The 23,190-nt window shown below is 38.7% G+C and overlaps 2 protein-coding genes across 13 annotated transcripts; both read left to right on the forward strand.

Moving 5' to 3' along the window:
* Nucleotides 1-610: 610 nt before the first annotated feature.
* Nucleotides 611-18,494, forward strand: LOC112284714 (uncharacterized). Of its 12 annotated transcripts, none has more exons than XM_024524821.3 (44): nucleotides 611-1,785; nucleotides 2,168-2,220; nucleotides 2,354-2,420; nucleotides 2,779-2,983; nucleotides 3,223-3,303; nucleotides 3,670-3,735; nucleotides 3,980-4,151; nucleotides 4,270-4,378; nucleotides 4,537-4,582; nucleotides 4,728-4,850; nucleotides 5,105-5,182; nucleotides 5,449-5,598; nucleotides 6,011-6,181; nucleotides 6,401-6,451; nucleotides 6,819-6,901; nucleotides 7,121-7,217; nucleotides 7,428-7,523; nucleotides 7,737-7,772; nucleotides 8,042-8,104; nucleotides 8,271-8,357; nucleotides 8,608-8,706; nucleotides 9,115-9,219; nucleotides 9,639-9,772; nucleotides 10,084-10,283; nucleotides 10,446-10,555; nucleotides 10,879-10,961; nucleotides 11,268-11,463; nucleotides 11,681-11,929; nucleotides 12,190-12,262; nucleotides 12,513-12,727; nucleotides 12,884-12,946; nucleotides 13,289-13,484; nucleotides 13,751-14,316; nucleotides 14,651-14,848; nucleotides 15,171-15,219; nucleotides 15,652-15,723; nucleotides 15,918-15,967; nucleotides 16,355-16,432; nucleotides 16,639-16,694; nucleotides 16,869-16,969; nucleotides 17,286-17,395; nucleotides 17,580-17,627; nucleotides 17,709-17,768; nucleotides 17,890-18,494. In XM_024524821.3, exons 1-44 carry the CDS (start codon nucleotides 1,577-1,579, stop codon nucleotides 17,971-17,973), a joined length of 5,238 nt encoding a protein of 1,745 aa, XP_024380589.1. In that variant the 5' UTR covers nucleotides 611-1,576; the 3' UTR covers nucleotides 17,974-18,494. The 12 variants fall into 12 exon arrangements, 10 of the variants coding, with proteins under 10 accessions (XP_024380589.1, XP_090108265.1, XP_090108266.1 ...); XM_090252139.1 differs by having other exon boundaries at nucleotides 15,921-15,967; XM_090252146.1 differs by lacking the exon at nucleotides 3,670-3,735 and adding an exon at nucleotides 3,574-3,623 and having other exon boundaries at nucleotides 1,010-1,785.
* An 885-nt stretch (nucleotides 18,495-19,379) lies between these two features.
* Nucleotides 19,380-21,647, forward strand: LOC112284716 (syntaxin-52). The gene is made up of 5 exons (XM_024524832.3): nucleotides 19,380-19,875; nucleotides 20,195-20,293; nucleotides 20,470-20,671; nucleotides 20,823-20,867; nucleotides 21,173-21,647. Exons 1-5 carry the CDS (start codon nucleotides 19,667-19,669, stop codon nucleotides 21,293-21,295), a joined length of 678 nt encoding a protein of 225 aa, XP_024380600.1. The 5' UTR covers nucleotides 19,380-19,666; the 3' UTR covers nucleotides 21,296-21,647.
* The last annotated feature ends 1,543 nt before the right edge of the window (nucleotides 21,648-23,190 follow it).

Here is a 23,190-nt window from a genome sequence, read left to right on the forward strand (position 1 = left end):
AGTCATCCATAGAGAAAGCCGCTTTCGATTAGGGGTTTTGTAGAGTCGGCAAAGTATACACATCCGGGGGATGAAAGACTGATGAACGAAACAGAGAACGAATGAAGAAGAGTCGAAGACTATGGAGGGGTGATGGGGAACGACGAATGTAGATGGATGAAGGAAGATTAAAATGGGTCGCTTGGCGGATATTCTGATGCAGCCGAAAAGAAATGCACCCCTTAACTTTTCCTTTTCTCTTTCTCTTCATGATTTCTTTATTGTACATGAATCTTGATGCCGACTGAGAGAGCGAGAGCGAAAGCGAGAGAGTGAGAGAGAGGGATCTGTCTTTCTCTTCGTGAGCTTGCTTTGGTGGTAATTCGTGCATCATGCACTTAAACGCAGGATGATATATCATTGAAGTACTACATCCCCTGACTGATGTAAACTACAGCGGCGCTGTGGATCCGCATATAATTGTGTGTGTCCGAATCCAGGGGGGACGAAGATGCAGATCCGGATTTTGACCGCGTTGCTGCTTGTCAGTGCCTCCCTGGTGGTCTTATTTTTAGCCCCCTCGTTCGCTACAAAGCCCAAAATTCCGAGCGCTGGACTCCGCGCTCCTGGTGTACCGACTTCATGAGGTTGACGGCCTCTCTGTCAGGATTCTCGAGAGACTCCGTTGCAAACTTGTATATGCAAACTAGAAGGTATCTCTTTTTCGGTATCAGGGATTTCGAGGGAGAGTTTAGTGTTTGGGGACGAAGACCTGTCGGTGCAAGTTTGCTCTTTCAGACAAAGCACAGTGTGTGTGTGACTTAGTTTGGTGGTAGAAAGTGTGGAGCTGGCACGGATTCACTGAAGAAGACTTTGTGAACCAGCTTTCTGAACTTAGATCATCAACGCTGGTTCATCAACGCAGCTGAGTGTGCAGAGTGTCAGAGGCTTGTGATATCGCTGGAAGAATAGCTTTTTTCGCCCTAACCTCCACATTTTGGGCGATTGGATCGTTGAAATCTTTTGGGCGGCTGGAAATTCGGCGACGACACGAGCTGTGAACGACGTAGTCCTACTTGCGGGAACGATTCCAATATTTTGAATCTTGGGAGCCACTTGGGGTCACTCTTCAATGTGTCAACTGGGATTATGTACAAGGAATTTCTTATAGGGTTGAGAGCTTCTCCCCTTATGGATACTTGGAGGTTTTTCACTGTCGTTGTATACGTCACGATGCTCTCTTTCATTCTGAAGAGAAGACTTTGGTTAGGTCTCGGCCATGCTCCTGGTTCATGAGCACACAGAGTTGATGATACCCTGCCCTCATCCTCCTCGACTTCTACGTAACGCTCTTCAGTCTTCTGATGACATCCTGTTGCCAAATTCCCTGAGTGCATTTCGTCCATTATCCATGTCCCTGTAGTTTAAATTGGGCGGGCTCTCTCGTGACTCAGAAGTGTGTGATCGTTTGTTGTTAGTTCTGGAGATTCTCTCACACACCAGAGGCCGCATTCTTCCGAATTTCTGTTGTATTCCGATTGCCTTAATATCTCTCTGTACATCTCTAAGCGTGGTGGCCGTGGTCAGTGCAACGAACATGAGCTGCACCATGTGTTCAGAACTGTTCACTCCAGGAGCGGTACCGGAGATACTGCGCAACCACGAAAACCGAATGTGCCTTCCCACTCTGTCATTTTCTCAGTATCTGGATTATTTGCAGGCCAGAGGGCAAGCCAATTGCACTACTGTGTGGACCAAAGGCACTGTGGCGTACCGCTGCCGCACTTGCCAAGTCAATGACTCAAGGTTTGGCATCAAACGCTCTCTTCCTCTCCTCTCCTCTTCTTCGCACTGTTCATTTGTCGGTATCTCTCTTTTGACTCTTTCATTTTCTCCATTTTTTTCTTTAGGACTCGATTCTGGACATGTTAAATCGAGGCCCTGGGATGAACAGCAAATTGACGATTTTTGTAGGTTTACATTTAACAATAAGAAGTGCCACATTGTTTGTGAATAAAAGATTTGTTCAACTGTGCAGCTCAAATGAACATGATAGTAAGGTTAGTAGGTTTTCCATTGAACCTGGACAATACGGCTTATTACAAGATGATCTAAACATTAATCGCCTTTTTTCTTTTTTCTTTTTTTATTACTTCCTGATTTCCTGCTCTTCGTGACTTTTTTGCAGTGCCATCTGTGTGAGTTGTTTCTTAAAGGGTGACCATAAAGACCACGACTACGGTAAGTACGCGGCCACATCTGGTCTACTTTTGATCGATGGTGGATTCTCATACTTTTCGATTAGGCAGTCTCTATATCATTTGATTCCATGTGATTTGGCCAATTATAGCTGACACGAGCTTTACAAGTGCAGTAATGTATCATAGTGAGTCAGGCGGGTGCTGCGACTGTGGGGATCCAGAGGCTTGGCTACCTGAAGGGTGAGCACAATGTTGGGGTTTAGCTGGCTGTTGTATGTGCTATCAGAAGTTGTCAAATCCCTCTGGGCCAAGTAGAATGTTTATGGCATTTTAAGTCTTCCCTTTTGAAAGCCCTTAAATTGTGCAGCTATTCATATGTCAATTTTATAATTCAGATTATGTGTTACCTATAATTTGAGTAGGGATGGCACGTGAAATTCCTGTTTCGTTGAGTCCGAAATTCCAACTTACTTAACTAATTAATTCAATAGTTTAAGAGTAATTTGTGTGCCCAAATCAAGAATGCCGAGATGCTTTAGTGTGCAATACACTGAAAATCTGTAGGAGCTTTTACGAGGTTTTAGCTTTTGTTTTACAGATTTTGCAGCGCACACAAGAGCGTGGATCGTTATGAACCCAATGTGCCTCCTGATCTTGTGGAAGTTACACAAAAGTCATTGAGCAATGTTTTGTTCTATCTTGCGGTCATCGTTCTCTGCATTTCAGAGGAAAGGGGTGGATCTCCAATTCCTTTTCAGAGGAAGATTGAGGTGGCTAGTGTATTTCTCGATTGGCTCAAGAAGGTAAGTCACCAGGACTTCTTCAACGTTGGGTTCCCTTAAGAAATCAAGTTTGTAACTCGTATTTCCTTTTCGGCTATTGTTAGGTTCTTGAACTTGAAAGTCCTTATAAAGCTTGATCATCAGGACGCAGGTGCATGTCGGGATTTTATACTGCTATAATCTCTTTAGCTGAAGTATGTTTTGAACCTCGCATCCCTATTGCTAATGGCAGTTATTTCTGATGAGAACTATTTTTCCAGTTGTGCGGCGTGGATGCTCTCCGGAAGATTGTGTGTCTAGAAGTTGTTCAAATGACTGTAAAGGATAGGGAGACCCTCGAGGTAAGTTGCTTGATCTAGGCTTTTACTCGTCAAGCTGATGCCAAATGACAGAATTGAAGCAAAATCTGGTGTCATCCTTATGCTTCTTAAATTCTTCCTATACTTTTTTAGTAGCATCTTTCATCTGGTTTTGATAGTAATTTTAAGGAGAGCGGTGCTCATTTAGGTAACTTGGCCAGGTTTCTCCCAGTCCTGTATCATTGTGGATGGTAATTCGCTTATTGAATACATTTTACTATGGTTTTACAAAACACGCAGGGCTTTGCGCAGATGTTATTTTGTCATATTGCGCACCTCTGCCATCTTTTCTAATATACCTGGTATGGCATGATGCATCTCTCTAATCAACTTTGTCTTTATCTGCAGTTAACATCTCCTTTACAAATTCTGTTGAAGACACTCGCTAACATGCCAGAAGAGATCTTGGAGGGGGTGATACTTTGACTAATTTTTACCTTGAGCGTGTTGTTGATTAATTCTAATTAAATTTAAACCATAACATATTTGCTGAGATTATTTCTTTTTATTTAATTATTTATATTTTTCTTGTTCTTTTCTACGTGAGAAGGTGGTAGTATTGGCTCCTTTGTAATCTGTATTATTTGATGTTAGCAATGTGATGTTGTCCTTCCATGCTCTGTTTTGTCTAAAATTGAATTGTGTTGTGATCGCGCAGGAAACAACTTTGTTTTTGCAGTTGCTGTACAACCAAGATTTTAAGCAGTACTACTCCATGGAAATCATGAAACACTATCAAACAATGATTGAAAGCGTTATCGATAAAATTGTTGACAATGGAGATCCTCTCATTAGACACTTTAAAGCTCTTGACTCAAGTCTGGATAGAGGTACGTGAACACGCACTGTGACATGCCAAGATTCGTGAGACAAGTGAAGTTTTTTACACATCCTTATGGTTGTATTTGGTCTATTTTACAAAATCAGCTGTGATCTTGTTTATTGCAGTTATGGTGCAACTGTTTAATGCTCCCAACTTGGAGTTAATTAAGAGCAAGAACTTGCTAAAATTATTTGTAATGGTTTTAGATAATATCTTGAAGCGCTGCGTGAAAAGGTAAGTAATGGAAAACATGCCCTGCGTGATTGAAGTTTCGTGGAAAATATCGGAAATTCCTTGCCTTAGGATGTCAATGTTGATTAAACATATTTCTTAACAATATGCCTACGATGTATTATGAATTCTTATGTATGCTGGCACCCAATTTGTTACAGTGGTTGCAATGTAGTGAACGTTAGAGATCCAAGAATCGAGAATAAGGTTAGTTAAAGCAATTCCATTTCAATGCACAGTGATATAAAATGTTTCATATTTTCCATATTGCTTTGATAACATATTGCTCCGCTTATAATTTTCAATATAAGTGCTGGTGAAGAGTATGAGTTCTGTTGCATTTGTCCTGTAGTTATACTTGAGACCACAAGGGGACTTGCGTTTAGTTATTGCTCATCAATCCGTAGCCCAGTATCTGCTTGAAGAGCGGCTAGATGTCTTTACTTCTATGCTGGATGTCCTCATTTTACTTCAGGTTTGCGGCTTTTCACCATATTTGTTCTGTGAAACTTTGGAGAACTTGCTGTTATCCTGATGAGTCATTTTTTAGTTTACATTATTTTCTTGAAACGTTGGACGAGAATGTTCCAGTAAAAATCGTAGGATTGTATTGATCGAAGTATTCCACTAAATCTTTCATTTCTAAATCTGTAATCACATTTCATAGGGGCATTTTGTGCTTACGAATTTGAACGAGATTGTTTACAGTATTGTCGCCTTTTCATGCAGTGGATGAACCCATATTATCCAACACGCTATATCGAATTTGAAGAGCACAATGAGTGGACATTGGCTATCCAACTTGAGGTCTGAAACTCTCGAAACCTTGCTAGACATTTCATCTTCAAAAAGGCACGACAGAATAGTTTAAGGTAGATCTGGATTCAAGAGCAAAGAAATCAGGTTTCAGCAATTTAAAGGACGCTGATTGTTTACGTGTATAGAGTCCTGGGTTCTATATTCTAATTACGTGCACCTCAATCAAATAAAACAGAAATGTAGTAGATGGTAATTGAGTGTCTGTTTTGATTCTACGTCCATGTCATGGTGTTGTTCAATTGTGTTTCTTGCAGATGAATACTATGGCAATCATATTTCAGTTAGTCTCTAGGTGCCATTTAATTATTAGACCCGAGCTGGAGGATCCAACTGAGACATCCAAGAAAACATTGCTATCAGCAGCCAAGTGCACGTTGGACCGGTTGTATAATTATTTAAAACAGGCAAGTGCTTTCAGCCGGCTCTGTTGACCTTACTTTGCATCTCACTATTATTTTTATATATGACACTCACATGGCAAGTGAATGGCATCAATGGCACACTGAATCTTGATAAAGACAATTTCTTAGAGTACTGCAGTATTTTGAGTTCCCTCTCTTATATACCGATTATCAGGGACAGTATCTGCAGGCTTTGAATTATGTTACTGTAATCACCTTTAAAAATGTCAGGATAAATCGTCCACACTTTGTTATGGTGGAATTAAAAGTAGAACTAAAAAGTACTTTCAATTTTTTGTTAAAATGTGGTTCTGATAAACCTGGTGTTTGGAAGACCAAACAATTTTTAGGAAGTGTTAGAAGGACCACAATGATTCATAAATGGATTGTAGTTTAACATCTTTTTATTGGGCAGGAATCAACACTGAGGTTTCTAAATGGGAAATGCCCCAACACTTCGGTATCACTCCATATTCCTCTGCACAGGACGTTGAGTGCTATTATGGCAAAGCTCGTGCTGCTACCTTGGCCTGATGTGAAGGATGGCTTTCTTTCCTGCCTCGAACTAAACTATTCTGAACAAGAGGTCTGTTCAAAGATATTGCTAGTCGTCGAATTGCTGTAACCACAGCTTGGGAGTACCTTCAGAATATGATGAAGATGGTCTCATGAGTAATCCAGTTCAATTTTGATAACAGTAGCTTCTGCATTTACAGTTGCAGTACAAATTCATCTTTGGATGCTCAAGATGTTAATATTATTCTTATTGTTGTTTGTATGTATGGTTGTGTCCATGGCTGATCAGATCCTTGCGTTGATGGAGCACCCTTTACGCATAACTGTCTGGATGGCACAGGTAATTGCTCTAATTCTTTTACTTCTATTTCTGTTAAATTTACACCTTGAGTCTTAGTAACTAATTGTAATCCTTAAGTTTTGGGAGGGGGAGGGGAGGGGCGTATTAATACCTTGTTTACCAAAGCGTGAATTGGAATAGTATATTGTTATACGGTAGACCATCAAGTCCCAAAATAGCGTATTAACCCTGTAGCATGTGTGCTACATCGGCATCGTGTGTCTTAACAAATGATTTCTCTTATGCTCCTGACCAGTAGCATGGGAGATATAAGAGATGACCAAGTTTTTGTAGATTTGTGATGGATGATTGTTATACTCCACTCATCTGCGGTTGTTGATTGTTACCCTGTTGACTGTTGATGCAGATTCGAGCAAATCGTTGGGTTGATATGTCTGAGGATTTCAACCGCTTGGAGCTCATATATCGGGGAAGCTTTTGGCATGATCAGTAAGTCACCATTGTGAGATAATTGTGGCGCTTGTGCAGCTTGGTCACATCCTAGATTATTTTTGTTGGAGGTGGAATAGTGTAAGTTAAAAGTAGACGTTCTACATGAGTTCAGAGATCTTGCATTTTTGGATCTTTGGTCTTGTTGGTTGTTCTAGGTTAACAACCTCTTAACTTCTGTTTGTAGTTTCTAAACTTTTCTTTCAATGAAAAATTCAGGTCAATGGACATGGATATATTATTGTTGCAATTTTGTGCTGTTGCTCGAGAAAATATGGAGCGTGCAGTATTTACGAGAATGGCAGAGCGCTTTGAGGTAATCACGGTAAAGACAGCTTTGGATGTTGTGAGGAGCGTAGCTGGTCCTGTTTATGGAATTCCAAAAGTGGTTCCAAAGCATATTAGAGCTATTTCAAAGTTTCTACATCGAAGTGCTTTGCAATGCTCAGGAGAATTTCTTCCAACCTTCAACCCAATACACTTATGTATTTTTCCTTATAACTAAATACTACTTGTTCTTTGGCAGCTGAAAGATCTAGTGTCTTCTCCTATTCTAGTGCATGGAAACCTTGTAGGAGATAAAGTTTCTTTATTGCAGGATTTTATGCGGTTAATACTGATGGTAAAACTCCTGGCTCCTCCAATCTTGCAACGCCGTTATACGAGTGATACCATGCTGTCCATTTAACCTTGGTTTCAAGTTGTCATTTAATCTTTGATACTAGTGGCATCAATTAACAGAATTTGGCCAAGAATGAGATTGTTTTGAGGTAAATTTTGGATCACTTTTGTTTGTTTTAAAAAGCACGTGTCTTACATGAGCCATATTCTTCAGATTGTACGTGAGCGTCGTAACACGGGAATGAAGGAGGTGAGAAATTCTTAGTGCTGTTTTTTTTATTCATTTTTTAATGGCATGTTACGAAGTTCGCTTTTATGTACTTGAACTTCATTATGGTTTATATATATTATGAGGATTGAGACAGTATGTATCCGATTTTTTTTTTTTTTTTTTTTTTCCTAACGCTTGATAAGACCTTTAACGTCTTGCGTGTGACGACGACGCTGTAATTAGTAGACCATATCCAATAACGAGTTATTGTGTCGACCATCTGAATATGTGCTTTTCTATGATTACAGGAGGACTGTCTACGCTATGACGTCATACAGTGGCTTTGTGTAAGAGACCAGACATATTCCCAGGTGTGATTGTCGTTTTCTTTCTCATTTTCAGTGGCCTTGACACATAAAAGCAGCTGTACCACTAGGTTTTTTGGCTCATCACATGATAGCAGCTGCATGCTTCTTGCAAGATGTTTTGGCCTCCCGTTGATGATATTCTCTATCTAATTATGTGTTTCTATATCAGCTCTGCCGTGCCCTCAGTGCAGTCCCAGTGGATCATTTCAAACTCACTGAAATGTTAGACAAAGTAGCTTATTTTCATGCTCCAAAGGTAATTTCTCCATCATCCACATTCCTATGATCCCTCTCAAAATACTCTTTAAGTAGAATCTCTTACTGACTAAAGAGAACGTTCAAACCCAGTGGTCTGCGATCATGCTGAAATACTATAGGAACTTTTTGAACTTTGTTAGGTATTACATGTGTTAAACGTACGCAATAGTACGTGCCAAGCCTTAAATACCAATTGAAGTCCGAGTGAATTCAGTTTAGTTTACTGATAATCTTGCTTCTTTGAATAGGTTCAAGAGCGAGGGTATTACCAGTTGAAGGCCGAGTACTGGCAGGAATTTGATCCGTTGTTTGTTCACTTTTACTCAAATGAACTGGAAGACGCTCAGGTATATGTTCCTTGAATGTCCGTGAAGTATTTATGCTGGACCTTACTTATTCCATATGGCTGCATTTGTATTTCAAAAAAAAGAATGTGTGTGTGTGTGTGTGTTTTTCCCTACTAGTTCATCAAGAAATTAGAAATTCGGAATATCATGGTTCACTGATTTGTCAGTAATGCTCAGTTCTTCGAGTGCACTGTGGACACATGTGTGATCTTAACATGCGTTCCAGGACGCTATAAAGCATCATTGTGTGTTTGTCATTTGACTTGGATCGCCCGAGGAGATGTGTTTAGATACAGATGTTCGATTTTCAGTAATTATGTAATTTTATGTATGACTTAGGTCGTAGAGGTTCTTAATGAAAATAGCTGATATTTTTTCTGATGATATGATCTTGTGAGAAATCTACAGGAGAGAGCAATAAATGTCGGAAAACTCCCACACTACTGGCGGATCAGATCTTATAGCGACTTTAAGCCGCCTTATAATCGTTTGATCAATCTTCTTCATACAGAGGTATTAGCTTCTGTGCTTTGCTTGATACTGTGGATTGGTCATTACGATGCTTATCTGAGTCAGGCTTCGCCTCTAGAATTCAAGTGAGACAATAAATGTAGCTTTTTCTCCAAGATTCTTCTCTGGAGGTCCATATATCATAATCCTTTTCTTTACTATTTATGGTGATCAGCTGCAAAATTACATTTCACATGCCTTCGCATATATCGATCTCAATAACTCAGCACTGTCAACCGGAGTGCTACATTTGTTAAATAGCAGGTTGTTATCAGGTCACTTAGCGCGAAGCTTCTTGTCGGGTTGAGCTTAGAAATTGCGATGAATGGTTAGAGTCTAGCTTGAAGAAGTACTAACTCTCTTGGATTTCAACTCACACTTACCAACGCCTCATATGTTGATATACAATATGGATTTTGTAGGAATGCCATCAGCTTTTATGGAATGTATTGAACTTCGTCAGTGCACTGGTCATGAAAGATTCCACAGCCACTGCCTGTGAATCACTTGGAGTTACAGCCCTGCAAATGATGGGGCTCGCACTTCTAGATCGGAGGTATTTCACCTGAGCACATACGTTTGTTTTATTTCTCTTGAACATAAGTTTCCAAAGAAGTACGCATATATATATATATATATATATCAGCTAGACCTGTGTATGACGAGTGTAGATTGCTCATGGTAAGATTGCGTATTTTAGTTATTCGAGAACAAGTCAGTTGAGCTTTGACATAGTAAGGTTACTAAGCCTTTTACAGCCATAGGCATGGTAAATAGATGTATGTCAAATGAAATTGAAGTCAATTTAGCGTCCGTCTTTGTGTGGTTTTTTTTTGATATATATTTATTTGTTTATTTTCAATGAAGGGAAAACCCAGAAAGATTTCCTGCAATCGCAAAGGCGGGGACTTCAAATCCCTTGTCTTGCAGCGACATCTTACATAGTATTCATCGTAGTTTTCAATTTGATGAACATACAAGAACTATGGATTGGGGAATAAGTCAACCTACATCTCCGAGTATTTTCGATTTTCTTCTCAAACTGCAAGTTGTGGAAAATGCTCCTCGTAAGCTGGATTCTGACCCTTTTTCATTAGTGTTGCTACGTGAGGTTATGTGAGATTGCTCTCTTACAGTGCTAGTCGCAAGACCAAGTTTTTAGTGGGATTATAATAGCTTGCTATTAATAAATACTACGGCATGCTTTGACAAAATTTCTCAATGTCCAGGGTTGGTTGATTCTGTTAACTACATTATGCAACTCCTGCCGGCATCTTCATTTAACTTCATATCTGGAGCTTCAAAATATAGAGACTTTAACCTTTCGTCCAAATCTCATGTAAATGATCCTTACTCAGCTGCTCTTTAGCCCTCCAACATTTTCCCGGTTTCTCTTGCTTGCAGATGTAGAGGGCTACCAAATCTCGCGTGAAGAGTCGTGGATGAGAAAGCCGTGGTTTCTTATATTAGGGTAGGGATGTAAGGATGTCCATTAGGTCTGCAATGTCCAATGTTTAAACTACGTGGAAGGAAGCCTGGTTTCAAATTGTGAATTGTGAATGTTGATTGTGAAATGTAGAAATGTAGCTGTCTTTTCATTCTGGTCTCATCTGTCACGTTCTAGATGAGCTAATTTGCATGATGGCTTCATGTGTTTATCAGGCTCGAGTGTATACTACAGAAGAAAATGAACGTATCCAGAAAAAAGAGCGTCAGGAGGCTATTATGGCTCAATTTAAAGCCAAGTATGATTTATCCTGGACCATTACTGACGCTTTTCTTGATTATCTACGCTCTATGCTTTAGAATTTCTTCCGTAGACGTTATCATTATTTTAAGAATAATAATAATAAAAATTATACTTGTTGTTTTTACCATTGTCATTATTGTGGTTGTGATTACGCAGTATATGAGTGCACGTTTTAGTTGTATTTGAAATTGCTACCTGCTGACAATGAAAATTTTCATCTGCTAACATCTGCTGTCTGCAGTTCTGAGACGTCTAGTTGAAGATTTTATTCCTAAGAGCATCGTTGTGGTTGTTGGGATAGGCAGAAAGCATTCTGGGAGGAATTCGAAGTTAGTGATGATGAAGGAGAAACTGGTAGTGCTACCTTTGCAACCAATAATTTAGAAGCGAGGAGCAGTGTCCAGGATTTAACAGTCGTCCCGAGCGTTGGTGCTGGAAGTGAAAAAAAATTGGTAGAACCAATCGAAGTGCATGAATGTGCTTTCTGTCGGAGTGAGGTAGATTCTGTTTCAGTTTTATGTTCTCAATTCAGTTGATGCGATGATGATAAGCTTTCGTGGGGACGGATGTGCTGAATTTCAACTTGTTAAAGCAACAACATTGCTGTTCACTTGTATTGCAAGGCTTTATTTATTTAGCTTTCTTATTTTCTTCGTTGAGTCCTTAAAATTCAACTCTTGATGCTTATTAGTCCTTCATTCTTCCTCTTTGTAGTGTGGTAGCAATGACAAATCAACAGGTTGGATTGCTCTAGTTCAACGTTACAATATTCCAAAGCTTGTCATAGGGAAGAGGCAGGGGGTGTACAGCAAAGAACATGCCAATAACATAGTGAAGTTGAGTAATGTGACTCCTAGCGGTGGATCACCCAGTGATGCCAGCGCAAAGCAGTTGGTAGTTTGCATGGAAGAAAACATGATTGATCATATACCTACAGAGCATGTTCGTTGCTGTGGTCATCAGGTAACGTGGTTGTTTCTTGTGTACCATGATCTCTCCAGGTGTACAAATTGGGGCAAGAAAGTGTCCATTGGTTTACTTCTGTTGAAGTCTATTGTCCTGTGATATTATTGAGGTTCCTTTGGGCTGCAATGTTTGATGAAGTCATCTAGTTATCAATTGTGGAGTTTTAACATTACTGTCAAGTCATGCAACAAATTATGAGTGTTTGGAAGCCAAATACGAATGACAAACTGAAGCTATACTCTATTCTGTGATTTCAGATGCATCATGAGTGTTTTCAAAGTTACCATGCTTCTCTTTTCAAAAGAGATTATGGAGAGGCAATCTATGAAGGTAACATCTTGAATCTATTAATGGATATATTGTTATGTTTTTATTATTTGACCATTTGGTGCTCTTTTATGTAGATGCTTGCCTACTTCGCTGGTGCTATAAAGGTGCTATGGTGCAGTTATATTTAATCAAAGCATTCTCAAATCAATGCTTGTAAAACAGTAAGCAACTGTTTTCTCTTTGCTCACTGTTTCAAAGGCTGCAACAAACGCATGACTTTATCATGTGTGCTTGTGGAATTGGGAACCAGGTAAAAGCATTATTGAACTTTGCAAGTCAGAGTTTCTCTGCCCAATATGCCGTCGACTAGCAAATGTGCTACTGCCTGTTGTGTATCAAGGAAGTTTGTCGAAAATGATGCAAGCTAGTCTGGATGATGATTTGGATAACCGACCGGATCACTGGATGGAGTTTTGGAACACGTGCAAAACCCTGCCCGAGGCATTGGACCAGTTTGCTTTTCAAGTATTTTTATCGCACATTTTCTCAATTTTCGCTATTAACGTCTGTCGCACCTTTTCTAACAACAACAATGATTGTTTGCATGCTGCGTCATCTTTTAGATCTGATATTTGTCTTGATGGGACCTCACATTTGCAATGATTTGTGGTCTTGTGACAGAGTTTGAATGTGAGGAGCAATTTTTCGAAAGTAGAGGAAGCATCAGATTTACCGAAATGCCCCGTAAGTGATTAGAGTGTGATGTCAAATGATGGTGCTTTGATACCCTCAGAATCTTTTACTGTAATGTTTCTGTTTTAAGATTGTTTTTTTTTGTTTTTTTCGTTTTCCAAGTCTTAACCCAGTTTCTATCACCAGGGTTTGAAAATCGCAGTCCTGGGCTGTCCAAAGTACTATCGAAGTTTTTCTATGTACTGTCGTCATGGTCTCTAAGTAGCTTCTTTCTTGGTCTTGAGCACTGGGAATGAAAATCCCAACGACCGTAATGGTCTAATACGCTTCATGTAGTTGATAAAGTTGGTATGCCTCTCAGTCTATGGAAATGACATTGCAAATCTTTTGCAGGTATATTGGGAAGTTTTTGCTTCGAATATTGCTCATTGTGAAGTAGAGACAAGGGAGGAGCTTGTTGACGTTGCGTCATCGTCCACAGCCTTGAATCCGGCAAGCGATCAGCGCACCTGGGGCGGGGATTCAGGACATTGGATTGCCATTCGGGAGCTGGGGAAATTAGCGATGGTCTACAATACTCTCCATAGACGTAAGATCTCCTTTCACTGTAGCAAGTTGTGAAGTAAAATTACAGAAATGTCAAAACTTCTGAACACAACTACTCAAACATGAGGCATGGATATATGCTTCTTGGAAAATTCCATGTAGAATCCAATAGGTCAGAATGTTTAGTGTCCTCACTTTCGCAATCAGGTCGAAGTCTTAGTTATAAAGAGAAGCTCAGGATTGTGCTGTGATGAAATTACAAATACTAGTGTCTTATTTGATACGAACATCTTTTTCTTGTGTGCACAGAGAAAGAGGTGGTCTCCAAGGGGGAGAAGCTCAAGCAAATGCTCTTACAAATCTCACGGTTTCTACCTAATAGGGAACCTTTAATCCACAATGAAGATTTTAGGAGCCTTTTCACGTCTGTATATGATGTACTTAATAGACTTCAGAGAATAACAGAGGAAATTTTTCAATCGGAAGAACCAGACTGCGAGATATTGAATGAGAGGCTCGGCCCTGCGATTGAGACAGCAACATCTTTGTACAAACCAATTTCAAGTGTATATAGTTCTCAAATCTCAAACAGGAATCTTGATGGGCATTATGGAAGGCCCCCACTTTGGCCCCCATCGGAGCCCCCAATGCTGGAAATGCATCAAGCCAGGGGTATGAGCGAAGGGTTTGCACCAGGGGATGACGTTGACATTAAGGTGAAAGAAACTTTCTCCTCACGGCAGGCGAACTCCCATTACCCTTCTGAGTCAGAAAATAGTATTCTCACTCAAATCGACATGGAATGGAGCTCTGCCTTTCAAAAAGGCAATGTATTCGATACCGATCCGTTTTGGCTTCTCATCGGACTTCTGAGTGTGAGTACTGATCTCTTCAGTTCGATTGGTTTGCTGTTGAGGGATTTTACTTGTTTTATGAAACTTATGTTCTCATCCTGCATTTAACTTGATACAGTAGAATCTTCTCGTACAGTCTCACAAGTTGATCACCTGAGAAGATATATAATGGGTGTTGAAAACTGCTGATTCTAGTCACCCTTGAAAGCAGCGATCTGTAAAAAGGGTGCATTTAACTACAACATTCTCGAATCAAAGTCATAGAAATGAGTAGTCTTGCCTCTCGAACGTTTTTCAAAGAACTTGGTATGAGATAGTGAAGTTTTAACGCTGTACATTCATTTTCTCTTCGCAGGCATTTCCAGTATGGCCCAATGTGGAAGATATTCTGCTGCTAGTTAAGTTTTCATACACAGTGGCCTTGACTCAGGTTTTACGAGCGTGCTCCAAGTTACAGAACAATGACGACCGCAATGTGCTGACCCCGGAAAGCGGCTGGGATGATGTAGTTCAGTATACGTGTTTGCCTTTCCTGCGGAGAGCAGCTTTGCTGGTCTGTATCTATACAATTCTATTCTTTGCTAAACTGGCATTTCACCATTAACTATAATATGGAAGTTCGTATTTTTTATTTTTTCAAAACGGTTTGTAAGCTCCAAAAAAATGGAAGAAAATGTGGTCGACAAGATTCATTTGACCTTGTTTGAATCAAAATAGGATTTAAGTTAATTTGCTTATAAGATTGATAAGTTTCAGAAGAGATTGCTATAGCTTTTTAGTAAGCTTTGAAACAGGGTACTCTCACTACATAGCTGAAGCAGATAATCGCAAATTGCATGTTGCAGATGAGTAATTTTCATCTGGTGGATTTGTAGATGCAAAGTATCACGGGTGAAGGCTGCAAGAAAGATTATAATGGCCCAGGTAAGAACTTTTCTTGACTGAATGGAATTATTATTATAGAAAGAAATGGTATCAAATTAACCCGATTGGAAGCATACTTCAGAATCACTTTTAATTCGTTTATCGCAGCTGCAGACATTTTAGGACTTGGTGTTTATTTTCAATGTTCCTGTTTGGATCCAGAATGACATTCAGTCTCTTATAATAGAAGAAATCTCGCGCGAGACGTGATTTTAAAGCTTCTTTCCCATAGTTTCTGGTCCCCAGTCAGTGAACGCTTAGACACGGGCGAAATTATCCTGAGCACTAAAAACATTTGGCTCTTTCACTATCAATCTCAGTTCAAGTTTGAAATGACTCTTCATCTTTCCATTTGACGTCATTTATCGAAAATGGTGTTAGAACTTCCTCGAAGACATTTAAAAGCAGAGGGCGCTTTCTTTTTTATTGCAGGAAGAAAAGTGATGGATGCTTTGTACTTGCAACAGGAGTTGGGTCTTGCGAATACCCACAAAATCTTCAATAGTGAGTCGGGGTCCCATCCTTTCTCAATATCTTGTCATTTATGGAAGCTTGAAGGATTTAGCTTTATGTGCAGTCATGTGACTTTCTCTGAGAAACATATCAACACCACGTAGATACCTATTGCAAATATATATCGAAGCTTGTTCATTGTAGATTTTTGTTACTGACTGTACGAGATACTTTTTCTTCTACAGCAGTTGGGGGTGTTGCGGAGCCATCTTTAATACAACAGCTTCTTGAACACGTTAGTGAGCAAAACCCTGCAGTGAAGGGTCTGGATGGAATTCAAATCAGCACGTCAACATTGTATCAACTGCATATTTGGTCCCTAACATCTGGATTGACTACAGAATATATGTAAATATTATTTAAAAATATTAAATTAAACTAAAAAAATATGTGAAAGGTTTTAAATCATCTGGATGTTAACGAACGAGTGTGTTGGGGTGGGTGTCAAATTTTACTATGACAATGATGTACATTACTAATAGTAACTTACTGATTTTTTTTTTTCTTCTCTTCTCTTTTCCAACATCACACGAATTTGATGACATTTTCCGAGTTCTCATGCTTTTGTCCTACAAAAATGTTATATGTGACTTCGGGAGGGTGTGCCTGGTGTGTTCAATAGAATCTTTTGAGCAAGGAGCACTCCCTGATGGAAGTACCCAAAGTTGTACATCTGGCACCTTTGCCGATCGTTTACCAGGTGAGACTGTACCCCTAGGATTATAATGTTTCAATTTGATGGACTAATAATATAACTCTTTCACAACTTGAAGTCGCACAGCTTGCTAAGTGAATGGCATGCCTGCTATGAACAATGTATTGTTCAATGACTATATTCCATTCTCAAAGAATTTGTGAGGACACGTGCTTTTATACTCATGGACTGGTTAATTTCTAAATCCACAGGAGCTTTTGCTACGGAGTATAAGTGAAAAGTGCATCGGATGCGACACTGTACCCATGTAGGTTTCTTCCTGGGATCTATTCGAGTGCTAAGAATCAGTAACAGAACTGTTTAGAGCTTTTATTTTGAAGTGGGAGAATTTCGTATTTCATGCTATACCAGATAGGTAAATCTTTCCCAGTGTCACATGAATATGTCTTGATATGTGCGTGTGATCTTGTTCTGTTGACAGGGAACCGGCACTTTGCCTTGTGTGCAATGTTTTTTTCTGCTGTGGAACTGAATGCTGTGTAAAACACGATTTGGCAGAATGCTCATATCATGCGGAAATTGGTAACATATTACTTATTATCTACAATTGGAAATGCTTTTGATATTGCTTAAGCTTCACCTAAATATTCAACTTTAGTAGCAGCTGTTGGTTGGGCAGGAAAATACCATATTTATGTGAAAGTCCTCGGTTGTTAATTTCTGTTGTTGTGCATCTCTTCTTTCTGGTATCAAGCAAAAGCTTACTCTTATATGCAATAAGTAAGACTTGTAAAATACATAACTTGAGGCAATTGTGTAACCATGAAGGTGTTGAGAACTCTTGCAACCAGCAGTAGTTTCACACGCTAATTTTCCACTTAGCAATGTGTTCTTTCAGAGGGTTCTGGGATTGGGATTTACTTGCTCATGCGCTCAACTCAGTTAGTGCTCATTCGTGGTGGTCGAGTCTGCATGGCGCCCTCTCTCTACTTGGACCAGCATGGAGAGGTTGGTTTTTCAAAGCCTTCATTGCATCGAATACCTTCCCTTTTTGTTCGTCTGAATCTTCACGTCGTACTCTGGGGTAATTTTGTTAGAGGATGTTGGTTTATAGCAGTAGTATTTCCATTGAACTATTTTGTTTGAGAGAGCATGTGTAGAATGAGTTTAGCTGAGTTTCTTTTGGTATTAGGATGCGTGTGGAGAGCGGCAAGACGAATCGGAGTCGTCTGATGGGCCAGTATGTTTTACTTCTCCAAGTGTTACTCTTACCTCCTCTTGAATTTCACTGGACACTGTTATTGATGTTTGATAGTGGCAGGAAGACACATTTTTGAGGCGTAATCAATTGCTTCACCTTAGCAAACTTCGATTGAATGAGGTGAGTGGCGGTTTTTGATAATCTCATTTGAATGTTATCCTGCTTGCCAGAAAGCTTAGATAGATCCTTCAGGGTAGTATCCGAAATGTCTTGGCATGCTGATGCTTGGTTAACTGCACAGGTGAGACGCTTGTGGCTGACAGCAGGTTTTGACCACGACACGCATATTCTTCATATCTCTCAGATCTCTGTTGGGACTCTCTGAGACACATCACAAAAGGTTTCTTGACATCGTTCCTTGGTTCATTTGAGCCTTCATCGATACGTTGAGTTTGCAGCACAGTAGTAGTAGCAAAGCAGCAGTGTAACAATAGAGTATCAGTTGGAGTTGGCGGCTTTGATTGCTTCGACTGCCATGGGCTTATGCTACCATCCTGTTGGTTCGTCCTTATAGTTCCCAGTCCTAGTTCATGAAAAGGACTAGATATTTTCCATAAAAAAATCATTGTTTTGTATGAGGACCTGTCATTGATTTAGTCATGTTAATAGTGGAAACTCGTGCCGTAAAAGAAATAGTTGTAGTCAGTCTTGTTCTGGAGACATCCCTTGTGAACTGAAGTTGATCTTTTGTAGTGGTACTTTGATGATTTGGAACCATCTCATCTGAACTTAAGTTAGTATTCTAGTTTGATAGTCTCACTATTTGAAACTATTTGGAAACTTTTTAAGTGAACTCAAATTAATATCAGTCTTATAAAGTGAAAGTATCAATTTTTGTCAAGCAAAGGGCATGTCACGTCTTTTGTTTATATTTTCATGGTTTGTTCCTCACTATTTTTTTATATTATTTTCTTTTTATTACATGAATGTTGTAGTTCATTCAAAAATATTCGTCTAAAGTGTTACTAATGATTCCACCAGTGGTTTAACACAAATTGATCTCTTTGCATTCTGGTTCAGAAAAGAGTGTTTATTTTATTTTATTTTACTTTACTTTTGATTTCTTATGCATACATGCGTGCACAGATTGTGCACGCATAGAGAAGAATTGGATTTAAAACGTAGTTGGTTTGCAAAGAATCTATGATCCCCCGTCAAAAGGCTTCTCACAGAGGTGAGCGCTTCTGGAGCTTCATTGCACCTAGTTCACCGCGTTGGGTATGGCCTTAAAAACAAATTTGACAAGCTTCCAACAGAACATGCTCAAAATGTAAACAATATTAAAAATAAATAAATAAATAAGATGCGGCAAATTAAGATTATGTTTTGTGCTGAATCACGTTGACAATCACACCAGCCAAATGGCTGTGAAGGCAAGATAAAGTTTTAAATAAAGAAGGGACAAGTTTCATCCATAGCTTCCCAGATAAGACGAGACAACCCACATTCTTAACACCAAAAGGGGAATCTATGATGTTGCAATAAAAAACAACAATCCAAATATTAAACTCATGTAAAGGTAGTGTCAATGCAATACACGAGTGAGCAGAATCATCTCACGAGAGGACGGTGTGCCAAATCACGCATGGCACCGTGTATTGGACACGAGAGCGGGTCCACGTGGCGGACAGAGGAAAAGACGTTTGGCAGTGCCAGCGTGGACCCCCTTCCCGATGCGTATGCGAAGGGATCGCAGCACATGAAGGATCGTTTCGAGCATTACCCACAATCCCATTCAGAAAAAAAAATAAAAAATAAAAAATAAAAGTTCTCTGGGTTTTGGTTTTTTTGATTTGTTTCTGTGAAGCTTGTGCGAGCTTGGTGAGCTGCGGGGTGGTGTGAGAGGGGGAGGAATCAGGGGAGGTGGTGATGCGGAGGGTTTTCCTCTGATTGTGAGAAGATTTTGCGAGGAATTGATTAACTTCGTTGTTTTTCTTAAGGGGTTTGTTCATAGCTCGGAATTGACGGGGGTGGTTTGAGGGGTTGGAGGAGTTGGGTGGATTGACGGGGAGAGGGGAATGGCGGATGCGTGGGCGAGGGAGTTTCACGAGACCGCTTTGTTAACGGAGGAGATTGACGGGCGGATTGCCGAGAAGAATGCTTTGCCTGCTCACTCGAGCGAGAGCATTCGGGTCGTTTCTGTCAGTCGGCGTAAACTGGCGGTATTGAACAATAAGCTAGATCGCCTTGAATCTCTTCTTCAGAGTGACTCCTTGAAGTCCAGCTTGTGAGTGGATTCCATTCTCTGTTCTACAACTTCAGCTTTCAGTTTGAAATGTTCCTGTCTGACCACATTCGAACTTATGCCGAAAGAGTGGTTTGCATTCCCTTATCTCTCCTTAATTGATTGCGTACGACTAAGCGTGCTTAATAGGGTGAATCGCTAGGGGTTGAAGGTTGTACAATCTCGTGATTTTGGTACATCTTTCAGATGTGAGAGTGCGGCCCTTGTGAATTGGCTGTACCCTGGGAATCAAGTTTGCACTACTCTATTGTTTGTTAATTTCATTTCGTACTCTTTGAAAATTGACTTATGCTGAAACTAGGAACGAGAAGGAGTTGAATCGTCGACAAAATATGCTCGTGGATATCCGCTTCAAATTCAAGCAAATGTCTGAGTCGCTTTCCTCTACACGAGACAACAGGTGCACTTGTTGCCACTTGGATGTATTTAAGTATTCGTCGAGCTTGGTATAGCCTGTTGCTGGGAGAATTTCCCAAACCCATTCTGCAGTGTTTTACAATGTGTCTTAATCAATCTGCAGTTGATTTCTATGTTGCAGTGCTTCTGCTGCCTCTCATTTACAATTTGATTTTTCAGGGCAAGTTTGATGGAAGGTGGGATTGCGCCAGTCGAGACTAGTAGAACCCAGGATTTAGATAACACCGGACTCGTAAAATTACAAAGACAAATAATGAAAGAGCAAGACCAAGATTTGGAGAGTCTTGAAAAAACAGTTTTGAGTACCCATCACATCGCTCTTGCTGTTAACGAAGAGCTGGACCTTCACACCCGATTACTTGTAAGTTCGATTACTTTACTCTTCTCTGATTTTATATATATGTATATATGTATACAAACGCACATATTCAAATCCATTTTCAGGTTTTTCTAGTGTCTTATGAACAAATTAGACGAATACATGTTCAACCTCGTTCCTTTTATTATTGCAGGATGACATGGACCAGGATGCGGATGTAACGAATAACAAAATTCTGGTGAGTTCATCTTCTGTTTTATTTGCATTTAAACAAGGACATGAACGAGTTCAAGGACGAACTACCCAATCTGAGTGTCACAAAGACTGAACTTGGCTTCAGGAATATGTCAATCTTTAATCCAAGTTTCATTTCATATCCTGTCATAGGGTTCCAGGTTAGAATACTTTATTTAGGCAGAATGATTCTGTATTTAGGACATGCACGATTCCACCTCTTTTATAGTACCATGCATGCGAAGAGTGTGATACCAGTCTTTTGCTCCTTAGGGTTGCTGCTCATATCCGTTCATTTTCGATCTGCAGGCGGCACAGAAAAGACTTGGGTACCTGAACAAGAACTTAGGTCAGGAGTGGTCGCTTCTTACCATGATCATTTTGATGGTTGTTGTGGTGGTCTTGGTCTTGGTTTTGTTCAAACTCTTGTAGTAACTAGTGTTTTCAGTAGATGATTTGAATTTGAGTGAGCTAGAGTTTTAGTGCACAAGCACACGGTCATGTTTCAGGGATCGTGTTGAAGGCTGTGATGCTTGCAAGTGCTTGAGGGAGAAGCGTTGTTTCGCCCATTAGTAGGTGAGTAATTGCTCAAAGAAGCACATGTGGGAACTCTAGTTGCAACATTACTCAAGCATGTATGTATATATATATATATATATATATATTTGCTGGGCAATCAGAAGGTTGCAAGCATGTACTGTAGTTATCAAGGTATACTATTTTGGCATTGCCTCAGTTTACTATTTGTTTCGCACAATTCAGAGGCTGCCGTACTTTTTTGTAACCTTGAGGAACACTGTGTTACATTGAGATGTAGGAGGACGTTGCTAATACTTAAGTTAATAGACTGATCACGTCATATCATTCTTAATGGTAGTTAACATGTGACAAATAATCTTGACCCCTTGTTAGAAAATAATGTATTTTAAGAATAAGTGTGAATATATTGAGTGTACACGAGATAGATTTGTTTGTTGTTTTATTTTTGTTTATTTTTTTAACACAAATGGGGTCTATTTAATGCTTTAATTAAATCTTTCCTTTGAAGAACATGCCCACTTAGGTTGTAACATCATAAATGCATGGTAAATTTAAGACAATATGGTTGTTTGTTTTGTTTTGTTTTTTTAAATAACAACACTTCTAATAAAAAGTCCAAATTAAGATTATTATTATTGTTATTATTTTATCACATAAATAATCAAGTTATTTTGTGGAGTTCTACAATCTTATTTCATAGGACTATTTTAACTCTCAACATATTTTAGGAAATCTATAATTTATTCTATTTTCTAAAAGATGTTTTACAATTATCAAGTAATTTATCCATCTTATTGTGATTATTATCCAAAACACTTGGTTATATTCAAATAAACTGAAAGAATTTTTTTCTGACTTTAATAATTTATTATACATATATTTTAAAATACAAAGATGTTTTATTAAATTCAAATGATCCATAAACAAAACAAAAAATCTTGTTAAATCTTTTAAATTTAGGTGGTAGATTATTAGCAAAAAATGTTTGATACTATAAAGCATTTTGACATCCTTAATGTCTACAATTAGAATCTACATGTGTAAAAGAAACATAATCTAATCATTTATTCTTCTAACATGAATGTAATTCTAAAATATATATAATATTGTTTTAGCTGGCTTGGGATATATAAGATATATTGTGTAACTATATCTAAATTAATTTTTAATATCTACACATTTATTCTAATTCTAATTATTTTATATTATTTAAATTAATATTACTTCATTATAAGTTCTAAGTCAAAATAAGACATTTTTTTGTTAAAGAGAAAATTAAGATTCAAGATTAATATCTACTTAGTTTTATTCAAATTCTAAGGTGGTTATTTATACCTAATTAATTTTTATCTTAATTAACTATATGGTTTATAAAATCTTTCTTAGAATCAAATATTAAATATCATTAATAAAGTTTGAAACTTTCCCCCTTTTCGTGTTTTATATTTGTATTTTAAAGTTTATTTTTATATAAATTTTTTGTGCCACTTAGACACTTTTAGCATAACCTTTCACTAAGTTTTTTACACTTTTGAAGAAATTAGAAGGATTATTCTTTTGTTGTTTTGATAATACAATATTATAATATATTATTTTGGATTATTTGACTACTTATTATAGCTTAATTTTGACAGATCTAGACAAAGTAAACCATGTAATTATAAGCAAATTTATTTATTGATGTAGTAGTTGAAAAATTGCTATGGAGGTGTAATTAAATTATCTTAAATAAGCCTATCAAACACTTGGCTTTAAGAATAGATATTCTATCTCCAATAAAATTATGT

This window comes from Physcomitrium patens, chromosome 7 (assembly GCF_059467195.1).
Source record: "Physcomitrium patens ecotype Gransden chromosome 7, ASM5946719v1, whole genome shotgun sequence".
In the NCBI taxonomy this organism is placed as follows: Eukaryota; Viridiplantae; Streptophyta; class Bryopsida; order Funariales; family Funariaceae; genus Physcomitrium; species Physcomitrium patens.